The sequence below is a fragment of the Stegostoma tigrinum genome, chromosome 19 (genome assembly GCF_030684315.1).
Source record: "Stegostoma tigrinum isolate sSteTig4 chromosome 19, sSteTig4.hap1, whole genome shotgun sequence".
Lineage (NCBI taxonomy): Eukaryota > Metazoa > Chordata > Chondrichthyes > Orectolobiformes > Stegostomatidae > Stegostoma > Stegostoma tigrinum.
Genome location: NC_081372.1, coordinates 41,684,135 through 41,711,963, shown reverse-complemented (window position 1 = coordinate 41,711,963; position 27,829 = coordinate 41,684,135). Strand labels below are relative to the sequence as shown.

The 27,829-nt window shown below is 41.2% G+C and overlaps 1 protein-coding gene across 2 annotated transcripts in view; it reads left to right on the top strand.

The window, feature by feature from the left end:
* LOC125461278 (probable phospholipid-transporting ATPase IIA) overlaps nucleotides 1–27,829 on the top strand; it is a 161,413-nt gene that overhangs the window by 116,834 nt on the left and 16,750 nt on the right. For both annotated transcript variants that reach the window (XM_048549846.2, XM_048549845.2), the window contains exons 20-24: nucleotides 1,582–1,671; nucleotides 3,025–3,169; nucleotides 14,844–14,908; nucleotides 16,405–16,560; nucleotides 19,298–19,362. In XM_048549846.2, the coding sequence (XP_048405803.1) occupies nucleotides 1,582–1,671; nucleotides 3,025–3,169; nucleotides 14,844–14,908; nucleotides 16,405–16,560; nucleotides 19,298–19,362 (521 nt within the window). The remainder of the gene's footprint in view (nucleotides 1–1,581; nucleotides 1,672–3,024; nucleotides 3,170–14,843; nucleotides 14,909–16,404; nucleotides 16,561–19,297; nucleotides 19,363–27,829) is intronic.

The window sequence follows — 27,829 nt, the reverse complement described above, 5'->3', positions numbered from 1 at the left end:
AAATGCATTTGCAAATATTGGGGGGGATAAAGCATGATTCTAAACTCCTTGCCTTCTGAAACACCGTGACTTCTGAAGATGTTACCCTTCGCAATGTATCTATGTATAGAAAATCATAGCTAGCCCTGATCCATTACCTAATTAATCATACTTTATCTGTGAACGAAACTATGTCTGATAATTCAATGGGCAAATTATTATTATTTGTCCTGTCCAGGAGATCCAGTAGTCAGCAATCATAGGCTGATTTTTCTTGCAGCATCTATCCTTTTCCTCCATTGTCACCTAAAGAGTTATGAAGACAAATTGTCTCTCGCTGTTGCCGCAGCTGAAAATTTAAGTCCCTTCATTTGACCCAAAGATTGTAGAATCCAGTTTCACTCCATTGTGTAATTGCAGCTATACTTCAGTCAGCACTGAAAATGAGTTACATTTCAACCATTACCTCCAATTAGTTGAGATGATGGTGGCCTCAATCAAGAAATGAGTGATGCAATGACCCATTGAACCACCAAGACAGAGCTCCTGTTCAAATAGAATGTTTTGTTTTTAAGTGCAACCATCTTGCTTGGAGCAAGGCAAAAAAAGACCCAATGTTACTCACAATTCTGATTTTAAGATTCTAGCATTTTTTTATTTTGCCACTAATATTACAGAGAAGAAACTGGCCAATGGCTCTTGAAAATAAGTTAATTCCTTTTTCTTTCCTGTTACCAATAATACTTTGCAGTTTGTTACTTGAACTGAATTGTAATCTGAATTGTAATGTTAATAAGAGAACATTAACTGTCTTCAGGTAAACAATGCTGCAACAAGGTTGAAACATGGTCTGTCAGTTATCTGCTAAGTAGTTGGCTTGACTTTTGGTCATTCTATGTAGATGCTGACAATCAACATACATATATTGCATCTCAAACATAAGTATTTAATGATAAAGATTTAACTGTGTTTCCCATATGTTTTTGGTTCTTATCCGTTCTCTATCTTGGCAACCTTTTATTCCTGCCAGAATACAGTTCTAGCTACCTCTAATTATCATCATCAAAATTACTTTATCATGCTATCAGAGATAATGGGAACTGCAGATGCTGGAGATTCCAAGATAATAAAATGTGAGGCTGGATGAACACAACAGGCCAAGCAGCATCTCAGGAGCACAAAAGCTGACGTTTCGGGCCTAGACCCTTCATCAGAGAGGGGGATGGGGAGAGGGAACTGGAATAAATAGGGAGAGAGGGGGAGGCGGACCGAAGATGGAGAGTAAAGAAGATAGGTGGAGAGAGTGTAGGTGGGGAGGTAGGACCTATCCCCTCCCTACCTCCCCACCTACACTCTCTCCACCTATCTTCTTTACTCTCCATCTTCGGTCCGCCTCCCCCTCTCTCCCTATTTATTCCAGTTCCCTCCCCCCATCCCCCTCTCTGATGAAGGGTCTAGGCCCGAAACGTCAGCTTTTGTGCTCCTGAGATGCTGCTTGGCGTGCTGTGTTCATCCAGCCTCACATTTTATTACTTTATCATGCTTGTGTCTTGACTGCAAGTATTTCAGACATTAGTTTGTTACTAATGCATTTATTTTCAGATAACCAATCGAGGAGAGGCTCACTTAGAGCTTAACGCTTTCAGAAGGAAACACGATTGTGCATTGGTCATTTCTGGTGACTCACTAGAGGTGAATATTTGGGCCATTTTTGCTTAACTGTTCAGGATTATGCCAGCATTGATCATATTTATTTGTGAGCCATTGATTATGGTGAGTCAATTTTTTTTTTGCTCAATTTTCTTTTCAGCTCCTTTTGTCTGGAAGGAGACCTCTTGCTTGTGATGTGATTTTATAGGTGCTGGTAGTCTTTCTGTACCTTAAAAAAAACATTTTTTCTTCTGTTTGAGTAGGGACATTGCAATGCATTGTGGTACTATTCCGTCCTAAGCACACAAGTTGAAGTTGCTTTACTTCAGCCCTGCTTGAGTCCCAATGATCTAATTTAGATGTTAAGTGCTTAGCATTAAGACATCTAACCAGAGAGATATATTCAAGATCAATAGGGAACTGGGCAGTATATGGAATTTCAACCTGAGAGCCTGGTAAAAGGATTGCTTTGAAGTTTTCATCTTATTTCACTACAATGAGTTTTTTTTAACCAGTCAATCCCAGATATGTTGGGGAAAGTCTTTTATTCATTCACAGGATGAGGGCCTCACTTCCTAGGCAGCATTTATTGCCCATCCCTAATTGCAGTTAAAAGACAACCACATTGCTGTGGGTCTGGAGTCACATGTGGGCCAGACCAGGTAAAGATGGCAGTTTCCTTCCCTAAAGGACATTACCAAACCAGATGGGTTTTTCCAACAGTTGACAATGGATTCGCAGTCATCATTGGATTTTTAATTCTAGATATTTATTGAATTCAAATTCCACCATCTGCCATGACGAGATTTGAACCCAGGTCCCCAGAACGTTATCTGGGTCTCTGGATTAACAGTCCAGCGAAAATAGCACTAGGCCATCGCTTCCTTAAGTGGTTATATTTTGATGGTGCAGCCGGTATTCATTGTGCGACAAGAGGAAGAGAGAATGTGCCAAGGTGTCCTGTAGCAGTATAATAACATAATTTGTTTGCACATGCTGAGGATGTAGTAGTCTTGAACATTTTGAAGCCAAACTGTGTCCCACAGTTTGAGGAGCATGGATATCAACCAAAGCACCAGGGAAAGTAACCAGTTTGTTAGTGCACCATTGCTACTTCATCAAAATGCACAAAATGGCTTGGCCATTGGAAGCTTTAACATGAAGTAAGGTGGGAACTGTGTTTAGCTGTGCAATTCCTGAAGGTCTTTGATACAAAATTGGGCTGTTCATTAGGCATGATGTCATTGTGATTATGACTAGCTCAATTTTTATGAGGAAGTCCTATTGATTTGCTTAGAAAAGAGTTGTGTATTCACCGCTACTCTGCGTACAATCTAAATTATGTTGAATGTGTTCCAATTGGGATCACCTCCCTTATTTTCATTCTGTTTGTAGGTGTGCCTGAAGTTCTATGAGTATGAGTTCATGGAGCTGGCCTGTCAGTGCCCTGCAGTAGTATGCTGTCGATGTGCTCCTACACAAAAAGCACAAATTATACGCCTGTTGCAGCAGAGGACTCGGAAATTAACATGTGCAGTAGGTGAGAAGCCACAAACCTCCTTGCATCATGGTTATTTTCCACTGTAAGCATTATGCTTAGACAGTGAATGTCAAAACCACTGAAAAGAGCTCTGTTGCATTGAGTTCATTCTCTTTCTCTTCTTTTATTTCTTGATTTCTTTCTCCTGTTCTCTTTCTCTCACTCTTCCTGTCACTTTCTGTGTTTTATTCTATATCGTGCTGTGGTCTGTGACTAGTTATATGATCTAGTCATCTACAGCTAAGCTCATCCTGTAACTCAACATATCCACAACTATACACCCTATTTCATGGATTAGTTTCAGTCAGCTGTATTGTAATAAGATCCCACACAACCCACAGCAAATTACTGTATGAAAAATAGAAATTCAGCTTTGTAAAAATTGCATTTTTGGGAAAAAAAAGAGCTAAGACCACAAAAAACACACCAGTACAATTCTAGTCACTGAATTACAGGATGTGATTGCAATAAAGGGAGATGGTAGGCAATTTGTAGATTATTGCCAGAAATGGGGAATTCTAACCATGAGGAAAGATTGATTAGGCTGACGTTGTTTTCTGAGCAATGAAGGAGGCCAAAGGGAAATATATAACATAAGACAGTAAGAAGCATTTGTTTCTGTTAGTGTAGGGCTCAATTACCAAGGGTGTAGATTTAAAATAATTGCCAGGAGCAGTAGAAGGTACTTGAGGAGGAATGTTTTCACCCGGAAGTCGATGTGCTCAGGTAAGCTCTACTGGAAAGACTGATTGAGGTATGAGAGTCTACATTCTTAAAAAACAAAATTGTACATGTACTTGAAATGCCATAACCTCCAAGACATGGAATAGAGCCTGCAGAGGTTCAGCTGAAACAGGCACAATATGATAACTGTCTTCCTTCTCTACAGAAATTTTTCTTTGTTTCTTTCTGATTATTACCTGATGTAATAAATTTGTCACAAAAATTTGCACTACTTTCTTCAGTTCAAAGATGCTTGCTGAAACTAAAGTTTTAGTCCAGTGGAATTCATTTGAGTCAGACCACGACATTTAAAGGTGTTAATTTTCCAGATTTGTCCAAACTGCACCAGGGATTATCATCCAGACAATTAATCCCATCGTGGGAACAAAAAGAGCACTTTCACATTAAATTTGTGAATTCTAGCAACAGTTAAGCACTTTCCAAGCCTGTAAATAGACATGAAGTACATGAAAAAGGATATTGATCTTTTCTTTAAAGTCACTATCTCTATAGATACTTGACAACTAATCCAACACCCATGTGGACTGGACACGACTACCCCAGGAATTGAAGCTGGGGCCTCGCCACCAGTAGCCCTTTGCATTAATATAACATCTTTGAATTGGGAGCACATGTAGGCCAGCAAGCGCTATTATGATAGATGAACAGAATTCAATCTGTGTCAGGATGTAGGCACTGGAGTTCTGGATGAGCTGAATTTTATGGATGGCAGCCCATGGAGCATCGAAATAGCCATGTCCAGAGATAACAAAGACTTATGTTTCAGCATCAGATGAGCTGACACGAGGGTGAAGAGAGGCACAGTTAAAAGGTGGAAATAGGCAATTTTGCTGATAGAGAGTATAAGGGGTCAGAAGCTCAGCTCAGGATCAAAATAAGATGTCAAATTTGTGAACAGTCAAACTCAGCCTCAGACAGTGGCCAGAGAACAGAATGGAGTTTTCAGCTAGAGAATGAAGTGCAAGTAGCATTAAGAAGTAATAGTTCTGGGAAATAAGTCACTGCTGGTTAGTGGAAGCAGAAGAGGCACAGTTAATATAGCTTGCTTAGAAGTGTAGGTTCCCATCTGGAGCTGATAATTTTTGCTGGTTCTGAGGTAATAGCAGAGTGATGTGTAATGTTACAGAAAAGCCCTTCTATGCTTTAAAGAGAAAACCCTTGCTTAACCAATTGACCTATGTAACTCATCCCTGATCCTTTGAATCATTGTGGTAAATTTCTTCTCCAGCCTTTCTAAATCCTTGTCATTGCTTGCTAAAGTGTGGTGCCCAGATATAACCAGAATACTAGGGCAGAGGCCTAAGCTGTGACTTATAACTGTTTTGCATAACTTCCTTTCCTTGTGTTCTATGTCTAAGGTCAGGTAACAACACACACTCAAGTTTTCCTGTAATCTTCCAAACTTTGTGCAGACCCATCCTCTGGTTGCTTTGTTGCTGTACTAATTTTAAAATTATACCATTTAGTTCATCCACTTGTATATTCTTCCCTTGAAATGTATAGCTTCACTTTCTCTATGTTAAGTTTCACCTGTCATATGTCTGCCCATTTTACCATTCTCCCTGTGCTTTCTGGACTTCTGTTACTATTCTTGTCCTTTTTTGCTCCATTTCTGAGTTTTCCATATGAAGACTTTGGGCTTGTGTTCTCTATCCCCAAGTCCAGGTCATTAATGCCCCTCAAAAAGAGTAGTTGTCCTAGATACTGACTCTTGGAAACACTACAGTATTCTTTTCCCTAGTCTGAAAAACAACTTTTCAAATTACTGAGCAGTGCCTCCACAATCTTCCAACCTTACAGCTTTTGACCAGCAGTGACTTTTCTGCCTTGAAGACTGCCAAATTTTTTAAGTACTTCTCTGCGGATACTGTAAATCAGAAACAAATACAAACATTGCTGGAAAAGCTCAGCAGGTCTAGCAGCATCAATGAAGACAAATCTGAGTTAACGCTTCGAGTCTAGTGACCAGAGTTTTGAGGAAGAGTCACCAGACAGGAAATGTTAACTCTGATTTCACTTCATAGTTGCCGCGAGACCTGCTGAGCTTTTCCAGCAATGTCTGTTTTTGTTTCTGAATATCCGTGCTGCTGTTTTCCCTTTTTAATTACAGGGGCATTATGTTTGAGAATAAACCTATTATGTGATAATTCGCGATACTGCCTTGTGAAAGTCAGTCTAAATAACATCAACTGGGTGCTACATTAAACATTCCCTGATAACTTGAATCAAGTTAGCACAACATGACAGTATCAGGTTCAACTTCCTCCTCCTTTAACAGCACCTTTAAAATGCACGATATTCTATTATTGCCTTGGCCATGACTAACGCCTTCATGAGAGTATCTCCTCGTGATTCCTTATCTTCCCCACCCACTTTTTACTATCCCTTTACTCTTTTATCTGTTTATAAAAAACTCAAGTTCCCTTTTATGTCAGCAACTCATCTATTCTCACATTTTTTTATTCATCTCTTAGTCCTTCCTTAAATTTTGTATGTATTTTAAGTTGTAATATAAAACTTATATTTGACATAAACCTCCTCTGTCTTATTTTAAACTTTTTTTTTCTTTAGTTATCCTGGGAGGAATAGCTTTGATTGTCCTTCCTTTCGCATCACGTGATCACATAATTGTCATGGTGCAGACAGGGGCCATTTGACCTATTGTGTTTCTACTAACTGTCCATCTGAACATCGTGACTTTGTGCTATTCTACCACCCTTAACCCCCGCCCCCATTTTTGTTTTAATACCCATCTAGTGCATGATTTGACCCTACATTCACCACACACCCAGGCTGTGTATTTCAAACCTGAACCATTTGCTGTGTGAGAAGACCTCTTTTTCTCCTATCACATTGCCTTCTTTTGCAAACCACCTTAAATCTGTGAGACTGTCTACACGGTACTTGAACTGCCTCCTCTTTGGGGTCTCCCATTATTATCAATGTCTGTTTTGATCAGTTTCTGAATCTAATCTACCTGGGCTAGAGTCCCTTACAACTCACTGAGATTTTCCCTCGTCTAAGACATTTAATTTGCCTTTTCCATACCATTTTAAACTCTGTTCCCCAATTTTTTTTTGTCTTAGATGCCACGCCAAAGCTGTCACTGAACTGAAGCAGAGTACCTTGATGGTGCATGATGAACAACACATTGGTGTCAAAAACATAGATTAAAAGCAGGCAGAATTTAGGGAGCCAGGTAGGAGATCAGCAAGCAGGGCTATAGTAGCAGCTCTGACTGAAATTTTGCAATCTCGGCTTGTGACTATGTAAGTTCAAACTGTTGCCATGGTAGCTGCAAATATCCATGCCTAAAAAAGGCTTGCAGGATTCTACAGCAATCTGCCGTCCATCAATCCTGTTGGTTCAACGAGCCACCCAGACTGCCAGCATCTGTTCTGAGATAGTGCAGTGTGAGGCCAGATCTTTTAGGTCTATAATGGCTTGAGTTCATGTGAAAGACCAACCTCCATTGAAAGGCAGTACCATTCCACCAGTACAGAGCTGCAGCCACTGGGGTATCCCTGCAGAGGAGCACTTGGATATGCAAAAGAGCATGAAGAGATTGCATGACAGATTTATTTGATTTCTGCATGTAATATTAGATGCATTGTCTGATAAAATTGCATTGGAATATTTGTTTTATGGTGACTTTTTTTTAATTTTAGCAACATGTGTCAGAGTACAGACAAATGATTGTCGGTGTAAAGCTATAGAACTGACGTTCAGCAGAATGATTCAGTTGCTGAATGTATAATTAATTGAACCTGTTTAAAAGAGGGTTCGAGCTGGAGTGCTAAAGTTGGAAATTACACTGCTGCAATTCAATCCGTTACACTCTGACAAGGTGGGCAAGGTGAGGGAGAATCCCAAGATATTTTATAAGGATGCCAAGGCAAAGAGAATATCTAGTGAAAGAATAGGGCTTAATAAAAACCAAGGGGATAATCTATGTGTGAAGTCAGAGGACATTGGTAGAGTGTTAAATGAATACTTCATTGAGTACTGTCTTTACTGAATAGAAAGTGGATGCAAGTACAGAATTCAAGAAGATGCACCTGTACTATGAATTCTCGAATAGATTCATATAAGAAGCGAGGAGGTACTGGAGGTTTTGGCATATCTAAAAGTGGACAAATCCTCAGGTCTAGATTGTCCCAGCCTGTTGTAAGGACACTAGGAAAGAAATTACAGGGGCTTCAATACAATTTTTTAAATCACCTGTGGCCATCATTCTACTTTACAAGAGTGGTGTAAGGACAGACCAATGAGTCTAAGATCAGTGGTAGGGAAACTTGGAGAAAATAATGAAAGAGAGAGAGACAAGATTTGATCAGAGATAGTCAGGCTTTGTCAGAGGGAGGTCATGTCTCACAAGTCTGGTGGAATTTTTCAAGGAGGTGATCAGATGTGTAAGTGAGGTAGGGCAGTTGAAGTAGTTTATATGGATTTCAGCAAGGCATTTGACAAGGTCCCACATGGGAAATTGATAATGAAGGTAAGGGCACTTGGGATCTAGGGTAACTTAGCAAGTAGGATCTAAATTGGCTTAGTGACGGGAGACAGACAGTGGGAATAGAAGGCTATTTGTGTGACTGGAGCCTAGTGTGCAGTGGTGTACCACAGTGATCAGTGCTGGGTCCCTAATTGCTTGTGATATTCATAAATGATGTAGATTAGAACATTTGAATTTGTGTGTGGTGGTGGGGGGGGAGATCGGGGTTGAAGATAGCTAACTTTGTGGATGATACAAAGCTTGGCTGGATGGTTAACAGTAAGGAGGAAGGTGTTAATAACAGAAAGAAGTAAATGGATTGGTCAGATGGAATTTAACCCTGATAAATGTGAGGTGATGCACTTTAGAAGAAGGAACAAGACAAGGTAGTGCTCAATGAATGGCAAGAGAATAGGAAGGTCACAGGAACAGAGTAATCTTGGAATGCTTGTCCACAGATCCCTGAATATGGCAGCATGTGTTAATAGAATGGTTAAGAAAGCAGACAACACTTGCCTTTATTAGTCATAGTGGCGGTTATAAGAGCTGAGGGTCATGTTGGAGTGTACAGAACTTTGGTTAGGCCACAGCTGGAGTACAATGTGAAATTCTTGTAACCATATTATAGGAAAGATGTGATTGCAGTAGAGTGAGATTCAACAGGAAGTTTCCTGCTATGAAGCATTTCAGCTATGAAGAGAGGCTGGACAAGCTCAGTAAAAAACAAAAGAACTGCAGATGCAGTAAACCAGGGAACAAAACACAAATTTCTGGTACAGCTCAGCGGGTCCGGCAGCATCTATGAATGAAGGAACAGAGTAAATGTTTCGGGTCTGGTGAACTTACCTCAGAACTCAGGAGTTCTAGGTGCACTAGATTATGAAGGGCATGGACAGCATGAATAGCAAGCACTGGTACCCTTAGTCAAAAGCTTAGTAACAAGGTGGAATAAATTGAAAATCAGGAGGTTTAGCAGGGGTTTGAAGGGTTTCACCTAGAGGGTGACAGGAGTCTGGAATGACCTACAGGGGAGAATGGTTGAGGTGGAAAATCTGACAACTTTTAAAACAGTATTTGGGTGAGCACATGAAATGTCATTACATTCAAGTTTACACACGCAGTGTGGGGAAGTGGGACTAATGAAGGTCGTACTGTAATGTTGGCAATACAGATGCGATGAACCAAAGGGCCACTTCTGTACGATTCCACAAATGTGTGTAAACTGATCAAAGGCAGAACCTGCTATCCACCGCCATCAGACAGTGCCACCTTCTGACCACAAGAAAGTAAAGCACCAATACAACAATAATAATGAAATGTGAGGCTGGATGAACACAGCAGGCCCAGCAGCATCTCAGGAGCACAAAAGCTGACGTTTCGGGCCTAGACCCTTCATCAGAGAGAGAACAGCATCTGCAGTTCCCATTATCACCAATACAACAAGCCCAGATCCAACAGTACATAGAATATAGAACATAGAACATTATAGCACAGTACAGGCTCTTCGGCCCTCGATGTTGTGCTGACCTGTCATACCGATCTCAAGCCCATCTAACCTACACTATTCCATGCACGTCCATATGCTTATCCAATGACGACTTAAATGTACCTAAAGTTGGCGAATCTACTACCGTTGCAGGCAAAGCGTTCCATTCCCTTACTACTCTCTGAGTAAAGAAACTACCTCTGACATCTGTCCTATATCTTTACCCCTCAATTTAAAGCTATGCCCCCTCGTGCTCGCCGTCACCATCCTAGGAAAAAGGCTCTCCCTATCCACTCTATCTCACCCTCTGATTATTTTATATGTTTCAATTAAGTCACCTCTCAACCTTCTTCTCTCTAATGAAAACAGCCTCAAGTCCCTCAGCCTTTCCTCGTAAGACCTTCCCTCCATACCAGGCAACATCCTAGTAAATCTCCTCTGCACTCTTTCCAAAGCTTCCACATCCTTCTTATAATGTGGTGACCAGAACTGTACACAATACTCCAAGTGCGGCCGCACCAGAGTTTTGTACAGCTTCACCATAACCTCTTGGCTCCGGAACTCAATCCCTCTATTAATAAAAGCTAAAACACTATGCCTTCTTAACAGCCCTGTCAACCTGGGTGGCAACTTTCAAGGATCTGTGTACATGGACACCGAGATCTCTCTGCTCATCTACACTACTAAGAATCTTACCATTAGCCCTGTACTTTGCCTTCTGGTTACTCCTACCAAAGTGCATCACCTCTCATTTGTCCGCATTAAACTCCATTTGCCACCTCTCCACCCAGCTCTGCAGTTTATCTATGTCTCTCTGCAACCTACAGCATCCTTCGTCACTATCCACAACTCCACCGACCTTAGTGTCGTCTGCAAATTTACTAACCCATCCTTCTACGCCCTCATCCAGGTCATTTATAAAAATGACAAACAGCAGCGGACCCAACACCGACCCTTGTGGTACACCACTAGTAACTGGTCTCCAGGATGAACATTTCCCATCAACTACCACCCTCTGTCTTCTTTCAGCAAGCCAATTTCCGATCCAAACTGCTATATCTCCCACAATTCCATTCCCCCGCATTTTGTACAATAGCCTATTATGGGGAACCTTATCGAACGCCTTGCTGAAATCCATATGCACCACATCAACCGGTTTACTCTCATCTACCTGTTTGGTCACCTTCTCAAAGAACTCTAAGGTTTGTGAGGCACGACCTTCCCTTCACAAAACCGTGCTGACTATCCCTAATCAATTTATTCTTTTCCAGATGATTATAAATCCTGTCCCTTATAACCTTTTTCAACACTTTACCAACAACTGAGGTAAGGCTCACTGGTCTATAATTACCAGGGTTGTCTCTACTCCCCTTCTTGAACAGGGGAACCACATTTGCTATCCTCCAGTCATCTGGCACTATTCCTGTAGACAATGACGAGTTAAAGATCAATGCCAAAGGCTCGGCAATCTCCTCCCTGGCTTCCCAGAGGATCCGAGGCTAAATCCCATCCAGCCCAGGGGACTTATCTATCTTCACCCTCTGAAGGAGTACAGTGCACGTTTACTTTAGTTCTTTAATTACTCTTCTCCCCTGCAGTTGTGGATTTCTGCTTGGCCACACTTCCTGAGTTGCTGGCAGCCCTTTGTATCATGTGGCACGTTTACAGCTGGAGCATGCATGTTAGCGGGACATTTCTTTTGGACAGGATGGGGTCGCTGACTGGATTGTCATTAAGAGTGAAAACCACAATTGACTTCCAGCACTGCCCCCATTGTTCAATTTATTTTCAAACCTGGGTCACAAACATTAATCATATTGCTCCTAGCGTCTCCACTATGTGGGATCAATCAACACAGGATGAAACCTGTGATCTCTCTGTTATGTGCAGCTGATATCCTGTGAATTAGGAGTGAGCATGAACTGATGAGTGAAACACATCATCAGATCTATAATATTTCCTTAAGTAAAAGCTAGGTGACGCTATTGCATAACTTTTTTCTCGAAGAACTGAATGTGCTTGGTTCCGCTGATTTCAACACCATCCATTCTCTATAAATTCTAACTGAACAAAAGAAGCAATTCTGTGAGCAGGCCTTTTGAAACATTGTTTTTTTGGGAAGTTGTTAGTCTAAATCCTCCATATGTCTAGGGTCAGAATAATTTGCATAAACCTTAGGGCGTGAAGTGCTTCTGCCTTGGCCCTTGTCTGATGCTCAATTGGTGGTTATGTGTTGATGCAGAAATTAAATAACACACACCGTAGTGGATGCTGCTTTAAATCTATGTGCAAGGCAAAATCTTTCATTTTCAGATACATTTTCCAGCAGAGTTGAAACAGCAAACATGTTTTCTTTAGCAAAAGCAATGCACTAGGTCGCATCTGCAGGTCGTCAGGCCAAAGGCTGACTTTAAAAATGATACAAATGGCACCCTGTTGTTATATCCTATAGTAATATAGCGTGTAACTGGAGGCAACATTGGAATGAATTGAATGATCTTGCTGGATTCACAAAATGGGCAGTCAGCAGTTATCTTCCATTCATGTTCTAAGCACTGAAAATGCTAAAAATGACACTTCTCTCTCACTACTTTAAATTATTTTGAATGCTTGTCGTTAAGACACGTTATGCAAAGGATATACAACACCACCAGTCGCCTTCTGGAAGCATTTGTTTACTCGCATCCTTTCTTGGATTTGGGCCAAAGTAAACAGAACTTAAAATAGTTGCATTGTGCATGTTTGACATCATAGCCTACTTGTGATGAGCTCTGACACTTGCTTATTCCTAAATATCATCACTAACTATTGCAGCCTGTCATTTCTTCTATCATGGTTGCAAAAGAAGACAGCCCATAACTAAGGGGAAAAATAGTAAAAGTCTCCCTCACACTCTTGTATCCAAGAAAGGATGCTAGTAAACAAATGCTTTCAGGAGAAGGCTGGGTGTTGTTGTATATCCTGTACATAATGGGGCTTAATGACAAGAACTCAACATAATTTAGAGTATTGAGAGAGCTGTGTTATTTTTAGTGTTTTCAATGTTTAGGACATGAATGGAAGCTAACTGTTGACTGCCCATTTTGTGAATCCAGCGAGAACATTAAATTTCTTCCAATATTGCCTCCAGTGACACACTGTATTGCTATAGGATGTAACAGTTGGTTTCCATCTTGTATCACTTTTGTTTTTAGACAACCTTGGCCTATGGATCCTAACATTTCAAGAGGCTACGCTTGCAAATCTAAGGCTAGAAACCATAGAGATTGCTTGTGTTGGCAAAATAAGATTGACCTGATTTGTGTTTTGATAGGCCTGGTAATGAAAGTGTTAATCTGTCAATGAGTTACTTGCAAGGGGAGTGGGAGGGAAAAGATTTGATTTTTTTTGTCATGTGAACCAAAAGACAGTGAAAAGCTTTGTTTTCGAGTGGTTTTTTGAGTGCTGAGAAAAAACACGTTTGCTCTTTCTGCTCTGCTGGAAAATGTCTCTAAATGAAAGATACTGCCTTACACATGGATTTAAAGCAGCATCCACTATGGCTGCAGTATTTAATTTCTGCCAATCACTTCCAGTTCTGCAGTTTTGAGGCAGATCACAGCAAGCAAAGGTTGTACAGATCAAAAAGACTTGGAGGCATACAGGTTACATTGTTTGAGGCTAGAGTCCATTCAACAGTGTGATAACAGCCAGAAAGAAGCTGTTCCTGAACCTGCATGTGTGTATGTTCAGGCTGTTGTATCTTCTGTCTGACAGAAGGGGTTTGTAGGAGGTCATTACCAGGATGCGATGGGTCTTTGATGTTGGTTACATTTCCACGGCAGCGAGCTGTTGAAATGGAGTCCGTAGATAGAAGGTTGGCTTCCGTGATGGTCTGGGCTGTGCACGCCACCTTCTGTCGTGTCTTACAGTCTTGGGCAGAGCAGTTACCATACCAGGCCATTATACACCTGGACAGTACGCTTTCAATGGTGCATCTATAGAAGGTGGTGAGGGACCTTTATGGATATGCCAAATTTGCTGAGCTGCCTGAGGAAGAAGACGCGTTTTTGTGCCTTCTTGACTGCCGTATCTACATGAGAATTCCAGGACAGGTCGTCGGTTATTGTCACTGTGAGGAACTTGATGTGTTTCACTTTCTCAATGTCAGTTCTGTTGATGTAGATGGGGGGTGTTCTCCTTTCTTTCTGAAGTCAATGATCAGTTCATTAGTTTTGCTGATGTTGAGAGACAGATTATTTTCATTGCACCATGTCACCAAGCTCTCTATCTCCCTTCTGTATTTTGTCATTGTTAGACATTCATCCCAATAGGGTGGTGTTGTCAGCAAACCTGTAGATTTTGGCAACACAGGTGTACCAGGAGTACAGTAGGGAGCTGACGACACATCCTTGGAGGGCTCCAGTGTTGAGTGTTTCTGCGGAGGAGGTGCGGTTACCTATCCTCACTGTTTGACCCCCAGTGGGTCATATGGAGATTTGGTCTAAGAATTGTTGTACTTGTGGAAACAAGGAATAATGCTTTTATGTCAAAGAAATCTCAGAGGGTTATCGCTCATATTTTAATTCATCATGGAGTAAATGAAACAGAATATGATGCAATATTTTAAAGCTCATTTTAGGATGATCATGTTTGAAATATCATTTGGGTTGTCTGTGGTTCATAGGTTGTACTACTACAGAAAGTGATGTGTGTAGTCACAGAGCTGTCAGACTGTTTCATACCTGAGGATGATTAAGTGACAGCAATAGAGCATGTGACCTCGTACCTGCAATCCAGTGAAATGCCTAGCCAGTCCTGATATTAAGCAGAATAATGTGCAGTTACCCTACCCAGTATTCATACTGTACAACCTTGAAACTGAGAAGTATCTTGTGTGTAATGTGGAAACTAATGTGTTATTATGTTGAATCCAAACCGGTTTTAAGTCTATGCCTATTTCATTACAGGTGATGGAGGAAATGATGTCAGTATGATCCAGGCTGCTGACTGTGGAGTAGGGATTGAAGGCAAGGTAAGGGTATTGGAATTTGTAAATTTACTGGCATGTTTAGTTTTCATAGATTTAAGCTGTTCTGTTGATGCCTTACAGCAATTACACTGGCTGAACCAACTCAAATTAACCAACTTGCAATATGCCTTAGTTTATGTACATATTGCACAATTTTCTAATTATATAATGCATTAAATTATGGGACACACCAAATATTTTAAGAGATTTGAACTTGTAAAATTGCTATAAGAAAAGCAAGTGATTTTAAATAATCTCATCGTCAAAGAATAGCAAAATGGAGCTCTTTGCTTCATTAAATCTCTTTTTGATTTCTACTAGTGGTGTCTGCTTTCAATGTCACAGATCTTGTGTAGCTGGCTGATTCTCAGCTTTACTGAATCCCAGCAAATTCACCTTTACGTTTCAGCCAGTATTACAGGGAGCCAACATCAGTATTGTAGGAATGAGCATAATATTATGTACATCCTGAGAGCAGCTCACCATTGTAATTTAGGTAACACCAGAAAATTAACCTGATTCTAGGCTTTCCATGATGAGAGAATGAGAAAGCTGAAACGGAGCTGCAAACCCACCACTGTCAGCTTTGTAAAACAGGGCTTAGTGCAAGTTATGTTTCAACAAAGACACATTTTCAGGGTTTTGATTTGAATTCTGTGGTGTTCATGTGAAAGTTTGAAAATGTAATTAGGTTTCTGTGGGAGAAGCCAACCAGAAGGGCTAAGTATTTTCAAAGCAAAAGGTCACAGTCCGCAGATAGTGTGGGGCCAGAAGAAACAGGAATCAAGTGACAAGTAGTGGTCACTAGAGGCCACTTTCAAGGAGAGAAGGCAATGTGTAATTTTTAACAGGCAGAAGTGTGGAAGCAAAAACATCTTCCTTCGGAAATCTGAGGGAAAACTTGAATAAATAATGTTTGGAAACCAGGGCAGTGTATATTTATTCTGATGGTGTCAAGGATCTGTGAAAATTGACCAAAAATAGGTTTTAACTAAAACTGTGTGCAGATCAAATGATCTTCACAAATTCCTTGTTTTCCCTTAACAACTTTAAGATTGGATTGTAAGATGTGGAATTCATAAATGATATTGACTGCTATTTGATTAATATAATTCGTAACTGGTTTAAGTTATTACTTAAGTGTAGATTACTTTAATTGTTTTACCTAGAGTTGTACAAAATCAAAAGGAATGCCTATCCTCTTACACCGTGTGATTCTTGCAGTCTGCCAGAGTTTGAATGACACAAGTTTGAACATACTTCGACTTAGACTTAGGGCATAGAGTGTGATGGCGTGATGGCTTAGAATACTGTCCTTCATCTCTGTTAACTGTGTTTCAATTTAGCTTGCACTGATATACTAGGATTATTTAATTGGTTTCCTTGATCACCTGAAAATTTGACATTGTTTTCTTTCTTTGCATCCCAACAAGTATGCTTTTCAGATAAACCGACACTGCTAAGCAAAGTCATGAATTTTTTTGCTTCAACTTCTCTAGGAAGGAAAGCAAGCATCTTTGGCATCAGATTTCTCTATTACTCAGTTCAAACACCTTGGTCGATTGCTGATGGTTCATGGACGCAACAGCTATAAGAGATCAGCAGCTCTCAGCCAGTTTGTGATCCACAGGAGCCTGTGTATTAGTACCATGCAGGTAAGCAAACCACTGTTCTCTGAGAAACAAGTGTTGAAAAATTTACAATTATACAGCAACAAAAGACCGCTGGAATTGAATTGTAGGCTAGTAGTTCAGTCAGCATGTGTAATAACAAACAAAACGTCACAACATTTTAAGCGTACCTTTCATGGCGTCTTTCTATCTATATATTTTCCATATTATTTCACAATAAAGAGGTTTTCTCCCTTCAGAAACAGTCCCCCCATCCCATACCACTACCACCCATCACAGTTTCCATCTGGGATTTTGCAGGAGCAAAATGAGCAATAGGGGAGAGCATACATAAGGGGCAACCTATCTAAAAACAAGCTTGAGGGTAAGCAAAGGCCTTTAATCTATGTGTACCAATCACTTTTATCTTACTTAAAGGAATTGCAAAACCTCATTCAAAGAAGTGGTTTCCTGCTGGTCTAATGAATAACAGCACACTAACTGCACAGTCCAGAAAAGTAGCATTTCCAGTTGTCAGATTGCACTGACTTAGCTGAATTAGTAAATATAGTAAAACATAAAACAAAGGACTACGGATGCTGGATGGTACGCTCAGCATAGAGAGCGCAAAGTCAGAAGAGATAGTAAATATCTGACAAGAGATGGGGTTATGAGAAGAGATGGAGCAGAGGGAAGGATCGGGGAGGAAGTTTCCAGAGGGTGGAGTGCCTTTGAGTTATTGGGGTTTGTGTTCCTTAATGCCTGGAAGGAAGAGATAAAGTTTCTTGAAAGGTCTGAAGAAGGGTCACTGGTCTTGAAATATTAACTCCGTTTCTACCTCCATAGATGCTGAGTTTCTCCCGAAATTTTTGTTTTAGTTTTTTACAAACATAGCAGTTGTCTTGTAATAAGCCTCTGTGCTCCGGAAGTTCAGAGGGAAAAATTCAATCAGAGCTACTGCAGCTGTTCAGTATCTTGATTGCAATTCCTGTCAAGAGAGCTTGCATGTTGTAGGGAGATTTAGAATCATAGAATCGCTGAATGGTGGAAGCAGGTCATTTGGCCTATTGAGTCCACGTTGACCCTCCTCAGGGCATCCCACTCCCCCCACCATCCTTTTAACCCTGCATTTCCTCTGGCCAATTCACCTAGCCTGTGCAACTTTGGACTGTGAGAGAAAACCAGAGTACCCAGCAGAAACTGATGGAGACACAGGGAGAATGTGCAAACTCCACACAGGCAATTGCTAAGGGTGGACTTCAGCCTGGGTCCCTGATGCTGTGAGGCAGCAGTGCTAACCACTGAGCCACTGTACTGCCCTTAAGAATGGAATATATTCATATTAACAGATGGGACAGCAGGTCTACAAATGCATGCCACCTCTGCTTGGAAATGGAGCTTTTGACTATGAGGTGGCCAGCCAATTTGATATGCAGAGGCAAGGGGTGCAGCTCATCATGCGGCTAGGATGAGCAGGAAGTCACTGGCCCCACCTTTAGCTCATACACAGCTCATAAGGATCAGACATCATGATTAAATGTTACCTGGACAGGCTCCTTGTCACCTAGCAGTGTCATTCTGGTTGCTTATTTGGAGCTTGTCTTTGTTGAATATGCAGTGAAGCTCCTTGTTGGATCTGTCCACATGTGATCCCAGGACCTGGAAGGCATCAGTCTGCACCCTCCCTCAGTCACATTTGCCCTCTTCTCTCCACCATTACCCTTGATCAGTTGCCATTCACTGTAGAGTTTTGCCAGTCAGCTCCATTCCCCCTTCCCCCGACCTGCTATCCACCAGCTCAAATCCTCCCTCAATTAGCCTTCACCTTATCTTTGTTACCCTTAACTCACAGGACATTAGTGTTGACCTTCCTTATGTAAACTTTGGTCTCCCCACAGTCTTGCTTGCCTTACCAAGTGCAGACATGGATCATTCCAGTGCAGTGCAGCTTCTCCCCTTTACCCTCCCTACCCACGTGCATGTGCCTATGTGGGGTCGTCACCTCTCTTTCCTTCAATTTATTTGACCGGGCCTGCCGTCAACGAGCCCCAGCAAAGCCAGAGTCCGTGGGAAACAGCAGGATACCTCTCCAAACACTCCTAAATTTGGAGGAAGAGAAGACAATTAATTTGTCTTCCAGACTTGGATTGACACTACCTCTGAATCCAACTACACAGGCAATATCAATCTATTAAAAGACTACATCATTGTAATTACTACACATCTGAGTTTGTAACTTTTAATGCTCTGAGTAATGCCCTTACATCTGCTCGTAAGGAATTTTTAAATATAATTTAGAGAAGCAAAAAAAAACTTTATTCATGATTTATTGTGCAGTGGTGGTATAGCAGAAGGAATATTGTTCCTTTCTTCCACCAACAAAAGTAACATGCACTTAAGTAATATTGCACTATTAGCAAATAGTTAATTAAATTAAGGACATTGACAGATGACAGTGTTCTTTTAAATATTGGCAGTGTGACCTTCATGCTGTTATTGAGCTGAGGAACAATGAGACTTCCAGTCTCTCCTACAGCCAACCTGGAGTCCAGTTATTGGGACACAATGAGCTGATGTATTTCCACTCTCCTCAGGTTCAGGCACATACCTCAACAATTTGGCTAAAGTCAGATGTAGTGATTTGGAAGATCAGTCGTGACTCCATTGCACCACTAGCCCACTAATATTTTCTGTAATAGTCCATTTCAAAAGTAATTATCATAATGTCCAACTTGGCCAGTTAAAATAGTTCCATTTGTTAATGAACTCTGTTTTTCCACAGGCTGTTTTCTCTTCAGTATTTTATTTTGCTTCCATTCCTCTGTATCAAGGTTTCCTTGTTATAGGGTAAGTAGATTTTGTCATATTAGTTGTAAATAGCTTCCATATTAATTACTGTAAATAATGATACTATTTGCTTTGTTAGGAAAGAATTATCTCAGAGGAAAGCTGAATTGGTTTGTGGAATATAGTAAAAATTGTGTGTGTGTGTGAATAGTTCACTGCAAGTAAGGCCAATTATAACTTTGTATGGACCTCCTAAAAGAAGTTTATTAATTTCTTCTTCATACTCATGTGTGTTTTGTGAATAAAATGAAACTTGACAGATGTTTTATCTGTTTCAGAAATTTTTGAGATTAATCCTTTTTTTCATATAATGTCTTGAGAAACATGTAGTACGTTCTAGACGTCAGTTGGCTGGATGGCTGGTTAGCAATGCAGAATGATTCCAATAGCATGGGTTCAATTCCTGTACCACATGAAGTTATCACAAAGGACTCTCCTCCTCAACCTCTCCCTTCACCTGAGATGCGGTGACCCCGGGTTAAACGATTGCCAGTCATCCCTCTCTAGTGACAGAGCAACCTTATGGTCTGGTAGGACAATGGCAGCTGTAATTTAATACATTCTGCATTTAGTCGGTGGTACCTGATACCAAAGGGTTTCCGAAAGGAAGATTCCTCAAAATGAAGGAAATTGAAAGGTAAGTCACAGTATGACTTCAGGTCACTATTGGTCAATTGCATTAATTGGGAAATTGTAAGTTGAGCAAGGATGATCTCAATGGGGATGCTAAAATCTACTTAGAGCAAATGATACTCATTGTGGTCATTGAAATCTGAGCAGCTATTTGCCTTAAGGTGTTCCTTCATAAGGAACAGTTTGATTAACAGCATCCACTTTCTTCTAATTAACTGCTGTGTAACTGCAAAGAAAATTACTTTGTTATACGGTGTTTTAAAATAATTGGAACTTCTATTGTTCACTGTAAGTCAGATATTATACTAATTAGTAAGGAATGCACTACTGTATCATTTCATATGTAACATGCTTGTAATGTAAAATCATGCCTCTTTGGGAATACAGAGTCTAATTGAAATATTAACAGACCCCTCCCTAAACAGAGTTGGTGTGTTATCTGAAGATGAAACTTCCAAAATTATGTTTGTCAGTTTTAAGCTGTAGCTCAGAAGGACACTGCAATTACAGATTGTCTACATCTGTAACAAACTCAGATATAGAACTGTGATGTCTGCATGGATGCCATTCCTGAACGTTACCTCAGTAAATTCTTAAATTTGTGGAAATCCCCTTGTGATGTTGCCTGTGAATGATCTGCTGCTGTAAAGAAAGTTGTGAGTTATCATACAATCAAAAATGCATTATTGTGCTATGGCAGATCTGTGTTACACAGATCCTACTCATTAAACAAACAGCATCTGAATGGTCATTTAGATGTAATCCAGAGACTTGGAGATTGGAATGTGTTTTGAAACACACTTGTTAAGTTGAACCTACAACTCAACAGGATGCATGTGTCATTTTAAAATTATTTATACTTCAAGCTGTGAGTCAGGACTCTGAATAAAATAGAAAATGCTGAAAATAGCCAACAATTCTGGCAGCATCTATGGAGAGAGAAACAGAACTAGCATTTCAGTTTGGTGACTGCCTTAACAGACCAAATAAGCTGCAAACTCTGCTTCTGTCTTCACAATGCTACTAGATTTGCTCAGTGTTTCCTGTATTTACAGTTTTTATTGCAGTCCTGTAACATCCATGGTAGTTTGCTGTTTTCTCAGGATGAATTACCTGTGTTTCCTCATCCTTAAGTGTGCTCACTACAGTTTTTGATGTGTTGAGGTTGGACATGATCTGTTAATAAGTATAGGCAGTCCTGGGTTGTGAATCGGTAACTCAAGTTGGATTCAAGTTGGAATACAGTGTAGGCCAATATAAAAGTAGCCATTTGTAAGTATAGGAAATGTTTGTATGTCAGATCTTTAACATCACACCCCTGTATGGGATTGGATTTGTAAATCGGGGACCCCTTATATTGTGTTATTCGTGGAGGAGTTTCTCCTTCCATTTCAAATGACTGGCTTTGTTTCCTTTCTCTGCATGGATTTTTGGAACAAAGTTGCAAATAATCCAATCATCAGCAAGAAATATCTTTGATTAGATTGGTGTACGGTAAGTTGGAACAGAAAATGTGACATCAGAAATATGATGGATAAGAAGTATTATACTTCTACATTTTATTATTTCAGCTAAAGAATATCTTACTGGTTTAGGAACATGATATTAAGGCATTATTCTGATAAATAGTAACAATAAATGCAGTACAAAAATACAGCATGAAAAAATAAGTCGGATTCCAGGATTGAATTGAAAGATGAAAAAATCTTCATTATCCAAACTTGAACCATACCAACGTAAGTAATAATGACTAAATGGGTTTATTGAACGTAAAAGAGAATAATTTAAAACCACACACACTATATGTAGAGAATCAAACAGGTCTTTCACCCACCATGCCCATGCTGACTAGTAAGCAGTTAACTGCACTAATCCCAATTACCTATCCTTGGTCCATCGCCAACTATGTCCTGGCATTTTAACTGCTTGTCTGGATGCTTTTTAAATGTTGAGAGTCCCTGCCTTCACCAGTTTCACAGCAACTTGTTCATATTTCTACCACCCTCTGAGTGAAGACATCTCCTCTAAACTGCTTACTCCTAGTCTCAAGCTTGTGCCCTCTGATCTTAGACACGTCTGCCATAAGATAAAGATTCTCATAATCTATCTGGTTTATGCCTCTCACCATTTTGTATACCTCATCCAGATTCCCCTCTCAGTCTGCTGAGCTCCAGGGAAAATGAACCCAGCCTCTCTGCCCTCATAACTGATAGCTTTATTCCCAGGCAACACCCTGGAGATTCTCCTGTGCACCCTCTCCAATGCAATCACAATCTCTGATTGTGTGGAGATCAGACCTGCATGTGGTACTCCATCTGTGGACTAACCAATGTTATAAAGTTGACTTCTCCTTTTCTTGCAGATGCTGCCTGGCTTGCTGTATTCTTCCCACCTCCTGTTTGTCTCCCTTTATAAAGTTGTAACAAGACTTCCTTAATGCTATATTCTATGGCCTAGATAAGGAAGCCAAGCATCTGTCTGCCTTTATCACCACCCTGGCTACCTGTTCTGACATCTTCACTGATCAATGAACATGTACACCAATGTCTTTTTGTTCCTCAACACTCCCAAGGTACCCAACATTCATTGTAAATGTCCTTCCCTTGTTACATCTTCCAAAATACTTATCTTTACACGTATCAGGATTAAATTCCATCTGCCATTGCTCTACCCAATTTACCAGCTGATTTAATACCAGACTGTGGCCTGTGACTATTCTCCTCACTAATGACGACACCACCAATTTTCTATGTCATTTGTAAATTTTCTAATAATACCTTTTGCATTCACATTCAAGTCATTAATATAAATAACAAACTGAACGGTCCCAGCTCCAAACCCTGTCACAGGCTGCCAATTTGAAAAACAACTCTTCACCATCACAGATAAGAGATAATGGGAGCTGCAGATGCTGGAGAATCCGAGATAACAAAGTGTGCAGCTGGATGAACACAATCTGACCACACCATCAAAGACATTTTTCCAACCCCACCTTTGTCTGCCTTCCGGAAAGACCACTCTCTCAGGGACTTCCTTGTCCGCTCCACACGCCCCTCCAACCCCACCACACCCAGCACCTTCCCCTGCAACCGCAGGAAGTGCTACACCTACCCCCACACCTTCTCTCTCACCCACGTCCCAGGCCCCAAGATGACTTTCCACATTAAGCAGATGTTCACCTGCACATCCGCCAATGTGGTATACTGCAACCGCTGTACCCATTGTGGCTCCCTCTACATTGGGGAAACCAAGCGGAGGCTTGGGGACCGCTTTGCAGAACACGTACACTCGGTTTGCAACAAACAACTGCACCTCCCAGTCGCGAACCATTTCAATTCCCCCTCACATTCCTTAGACGACATGTCCATCCTTGGCCTCCTGCAGTGCCATAATGATGCCACCCAAAGGTTGCAGGAACAGCAACTCATATTCCGCTTCGGAATACAGCCCAGTGGTATCAATGTGGATTTCACAAGCTTCAAAATCTCTCCTTCCCCCCTCCCCCCACCCCCCACTGCATCCCAAAACCAGCCCAGCTTGTCCCCGCCTCCCTAACCTGTTCTTCCTCACCTATCCCCTCCTCCCACCTGAAGCCGCACCTCCATGTCCTACCTCCTAACCTCATCCCGCCCCCTTGACCTGTCCATACTCCCCGGACTGACCCATCCCCTCCCTACCTCCCCACCTACACTCACCTCTACAGGCTCCATCTCCACTGCTTTAACTTGTCTGTTTCCTCTCCACCTTAGTTCTCCTGTATCCACCTCGATCCGCCTCCCCGTCTCTCCCTATTTATTTCAGAACCCTCTCCCCATCCCCCTTTTCTGATGAAGGGCCTCAGACCAAAACAACAGCTTTTGTGCTTCTAAGATGCTGCTTGGCCTGCCGTGTTCATCCAGCTCCACACTTTGTTATCTCTTCACCATCACCTTTGCCTCCTATTTGTAAGCCAATTTCGGACCCAGTTTGCCAACTTGGCTTGGATCCCAGGACTTAACTTTTCAAGCTTTCATTGTGGAACCTTGTCAAAGGCCTTACTAAAGTCCATGTAAATCACATCAACTGTACTACTCTCATCAATTTATTTAGTTACCTTTTCAAAAAATGCTCAATTAAATTAGTCAGACAGGATCTCCTTCAAGTACATCCTGACTATCCCTGATCAATCTCTGCCTTTCCAAGTACTGATTTAATCCTGTCTCTATGAACTTTTTCCAATAATCTCCATAACACTGTATCAGACTCTGATCTGAAATCACCTGCCCTTCTGAACAAAGGAACCATGTTATCTATCCTCTAGTCTTCTGGCACTTCACCTTTTTTATTTCCAAGCTCTACCCAGATGGCCTTGTTTGAAGAGCCTTTTAAGATATCCTCCCTCATTACTGCAGTGATGGTCTCCTTTATCAATAATGTAACTCCCCCATCTCTCTCACATTGCCCCATCGCACCTGAAACTTCTATACCCAAGAATGTTGAATTGCCAGTCCTGTCCTTCCTTCAAACATGTCTCAGTAATTGCAACAAAATCGTATTCCAATGCTCTTAAGTTCATCTGCCTGACCAATCAGGCTGCCTGTATTAAAATAGGTACAATTTAGCTCTCTGATCTTTCCATTAGCCTTACCATGCCCATGTCTTCTGCGCCTTCTGGACTAGTATTTCTTTTATATCTGACTGAACCTTGCTCCTGACTTTACATCGAGCCTGTGTCCCACCACCATCGCAAATTAGTTTAACACTTCCCCAACAGCATGAGCAAAATTCCCAGCAAGGATATTGGACCCATTCCAGTTCAAGTGTAACCCATCCAGCTTGCACAGGTCCCACCAACCCCGGAAGCTGTCTCAGTGATCCAAAAATCTTAAGCCCTCCTTCTGACACCATCCCTTTAGTCATGCTTTCATCTGACTGATCTTCCCATTCCTATACTCATTAATGCGTGGCATTGGAACTGATCCAGAGATTACAACCTTACTTGCCTTCCTCTTTAATCTACTACCTAACCCCCTCAATTCCTTTTAGAGGGCCTGTATTTATACCCATGTCGTTCATGTCAACATGTACTTTGACTGCTGGCTGTTCACCTTTCCCCTTCAGAATGACCTGCAGCCACTCTGAGACATCCCTGACCCTGGCACCAAGGGAGCAACATAACATTTGAGAGTTTTGTTTGCTGCCACAGAATCGTCTGTCAGCTCCCCTTACAATCAAGTCCCCTATCAGTAAAGCTCTCCCAGACTGGTGTTCACTGAACACTTTTCTGCTAGTGTCGGTTTTACTTGTGATGTGACGTGCTCTCCGTGATGTTCTAATGCTCATGGATAAACAAAGAAACCTACAGCACAGGAACAGGCCTTTCGGCCCTCCAAGCCTGAGCCGATCAAGATCCTCTGTCTAACCTGTCATCTATTTTCTAACGGTCTGTGTCCATTTGCTCCCTGCCCATCCATGTACCTGTCCAAATATATCTTAAAAGACACTAACGTGTCTGCGTCTACCACGTCTGCTGGCAATGCGTTCCAGGCACACACCACCCTCTGTGTAAAGAACTTTCCTCACATATCTCCCTTAAACTTTCCTCCTCTCACTTTGAACTCATCACCCCTAGTAATTGACTCCCCTACTCTGGGGGAAAAAGCTTTTTGCTATCCACCCTGTCTATACCCCTCATGATTTTGTAGACCTCAATCATGTCCCCCCTCAATCTCCATCTTTCTAATGAAAATAATCCTAATCTACTCAACCTCTCTTCATAGCTAGCACCCTCCATACCAGGCAACATCCTGGTGAACCTCCTCTGCACCCTCTCCAAAGCATCCACATCCTTTTGGTAATGTGGCGACCAGAACTGTACACAGTACTCCAAATGTGGCCGAACCAAAGTCCTATACAACTGCAACATGACCTGCCAACTCTTGTACTCAATACCCCGCCCAATGAAGGAAAGCATGCCATATGCCATTTTGACCACCCTATTGACCTGAGTTGTCACCTTCAGGGAACAATGGACCTGAACACCCAGATCTCTCTGTTCATCAATTTTCCCTGGGATGTTTCCATTTACTGTATACTCCGTGTATACTGCATGCTCCATAGTGAGTCCATTCGCAGTTCCTGCCGCTCCATGCGAACAATCAGGAGCTTCAGTTGAACACCTTTCCTGTATAAGTGGTTGCCATGGACACTGGAAGTGTTCCTGATTTCCCACATTTTGCAGGAACACTCCACGCAGCCAAATTCTCCTGCCCTTGCAACTACAAGCAATAAACGAGGAACAATTACTAAACCTTTAAAACCCAAAAAAAGTGCTGATGTAAATCAGAAACAAAAATAGAAATTGCTGGAAAAACTCAGTCATTCTGGCATCAATAAAGAGAAACCAGAGTTCACGTTTCGTGTTTATTGACCTTTCCTCAGTCTTGGTATCTAAAGTATGGGTTCACCATGATCTGAAACTTTAACTCTGATTTCTCTCCACACACCATACCTGCTGAGCGTTTTGAGCAATTTCTGGTTTTCTTTCTGATTTCCAGCATTTGCAGTTCTTTTGTTTTTGAAACTATGTGAAATAGCAATTCACAATATTGTAGGAGTTAATTTGAACATTAATAATCTTGAGAATGGACATCATAGTGAATCCATACTTCAGGTGGGATTGCAGAATATAAAAGTGACTTTAAACATGTTTGATTGTCATGTCACAGGATTTTCAGAAGGAGTTTGAAGTACCATTTATTAGGAATTTTGGCAACATTGAAAGCCATGGTACAAAAAGGTGGCATGGTGTCTCAGTGGTTAGCACTGCTGCCTCACAGTGCGAGGGACCCAGGTTCAATTTCACTTCCAGACTACTGTCTGCGTGGAGTTTGCACATTCTCCTTGTGTCTGTGTGGGTTTCCTCTGGCTGCTGCAATTTCCTCCCACAGTCCAAAGAGGTGCAGGTTAGGTGGATTAGTTGTGCTAAATTGCCCAAAATGTTCAGGGATGTGTAGATTAGGTGGGTTATAGGGGTTTGGTTCTGGGTGGGATGCTGTTAGGGTCAGTGTGGACTTGTTGGCCCGAAGGGCCTGTTTCCACACCGTAGGGATGCTATAAAAAGAGGACGTAGCAGCAACAGTGTCAAATTGTTTGTATAGTAGGACTGAGTTGTGGTGAGGTGAATGTTGTATTTTGGGATTGCATAAAGATGGAGTGCTGTTCCCTTAGGTTTAGTTCAAGGGTATATGTGAATGATTTGGACTTGGGATATTAAATTTTAATTTTGAAATCTACACTTGTATAAAAGTTAGAAATGCAATAACCAATGAAACGCCTAGTAATAGAGCTCAAGAGTACACTAATCAGCCAGTGAAATGGGTACATACGTGGGATGAAATTGTATGCAGCAAAAATGAGAGGTGATGAAACATGGTTGGAAGTATTCGAGAATACAGTGGATGGAATCTTGCGCTGTCCCTAGGCATGGGAAGCAAAGTGGGCAGAGAATCAAGTTCCTGACAGCAAGTTCAAAGTTTAGTTAGGCTCTTGGAATTTAAAAGGTGGGTTCAGTTTCCTAATGGCAAGTATTGGAGGTAATTTTGCTTACATTTGCATGCCATGTATGCTTATTAAAATTTCAAATCTCCAGAATTGAGTTCCTTTGCCAATTTTGTTATTTGTGAGGGGCAAGGAGTGTTTTCAGATTTATAAATGCATCTGAAATGTTTGAGACAAACTGTGTGTGCATATCCAACTTCTGTGGTATTTTATAGATTCACAATGGCTGTCGTTTTGAATGCTGGAACAACTGCATTGATTTTTTTTAACAGTTAGTTGAGTTGGTGAAGAACCT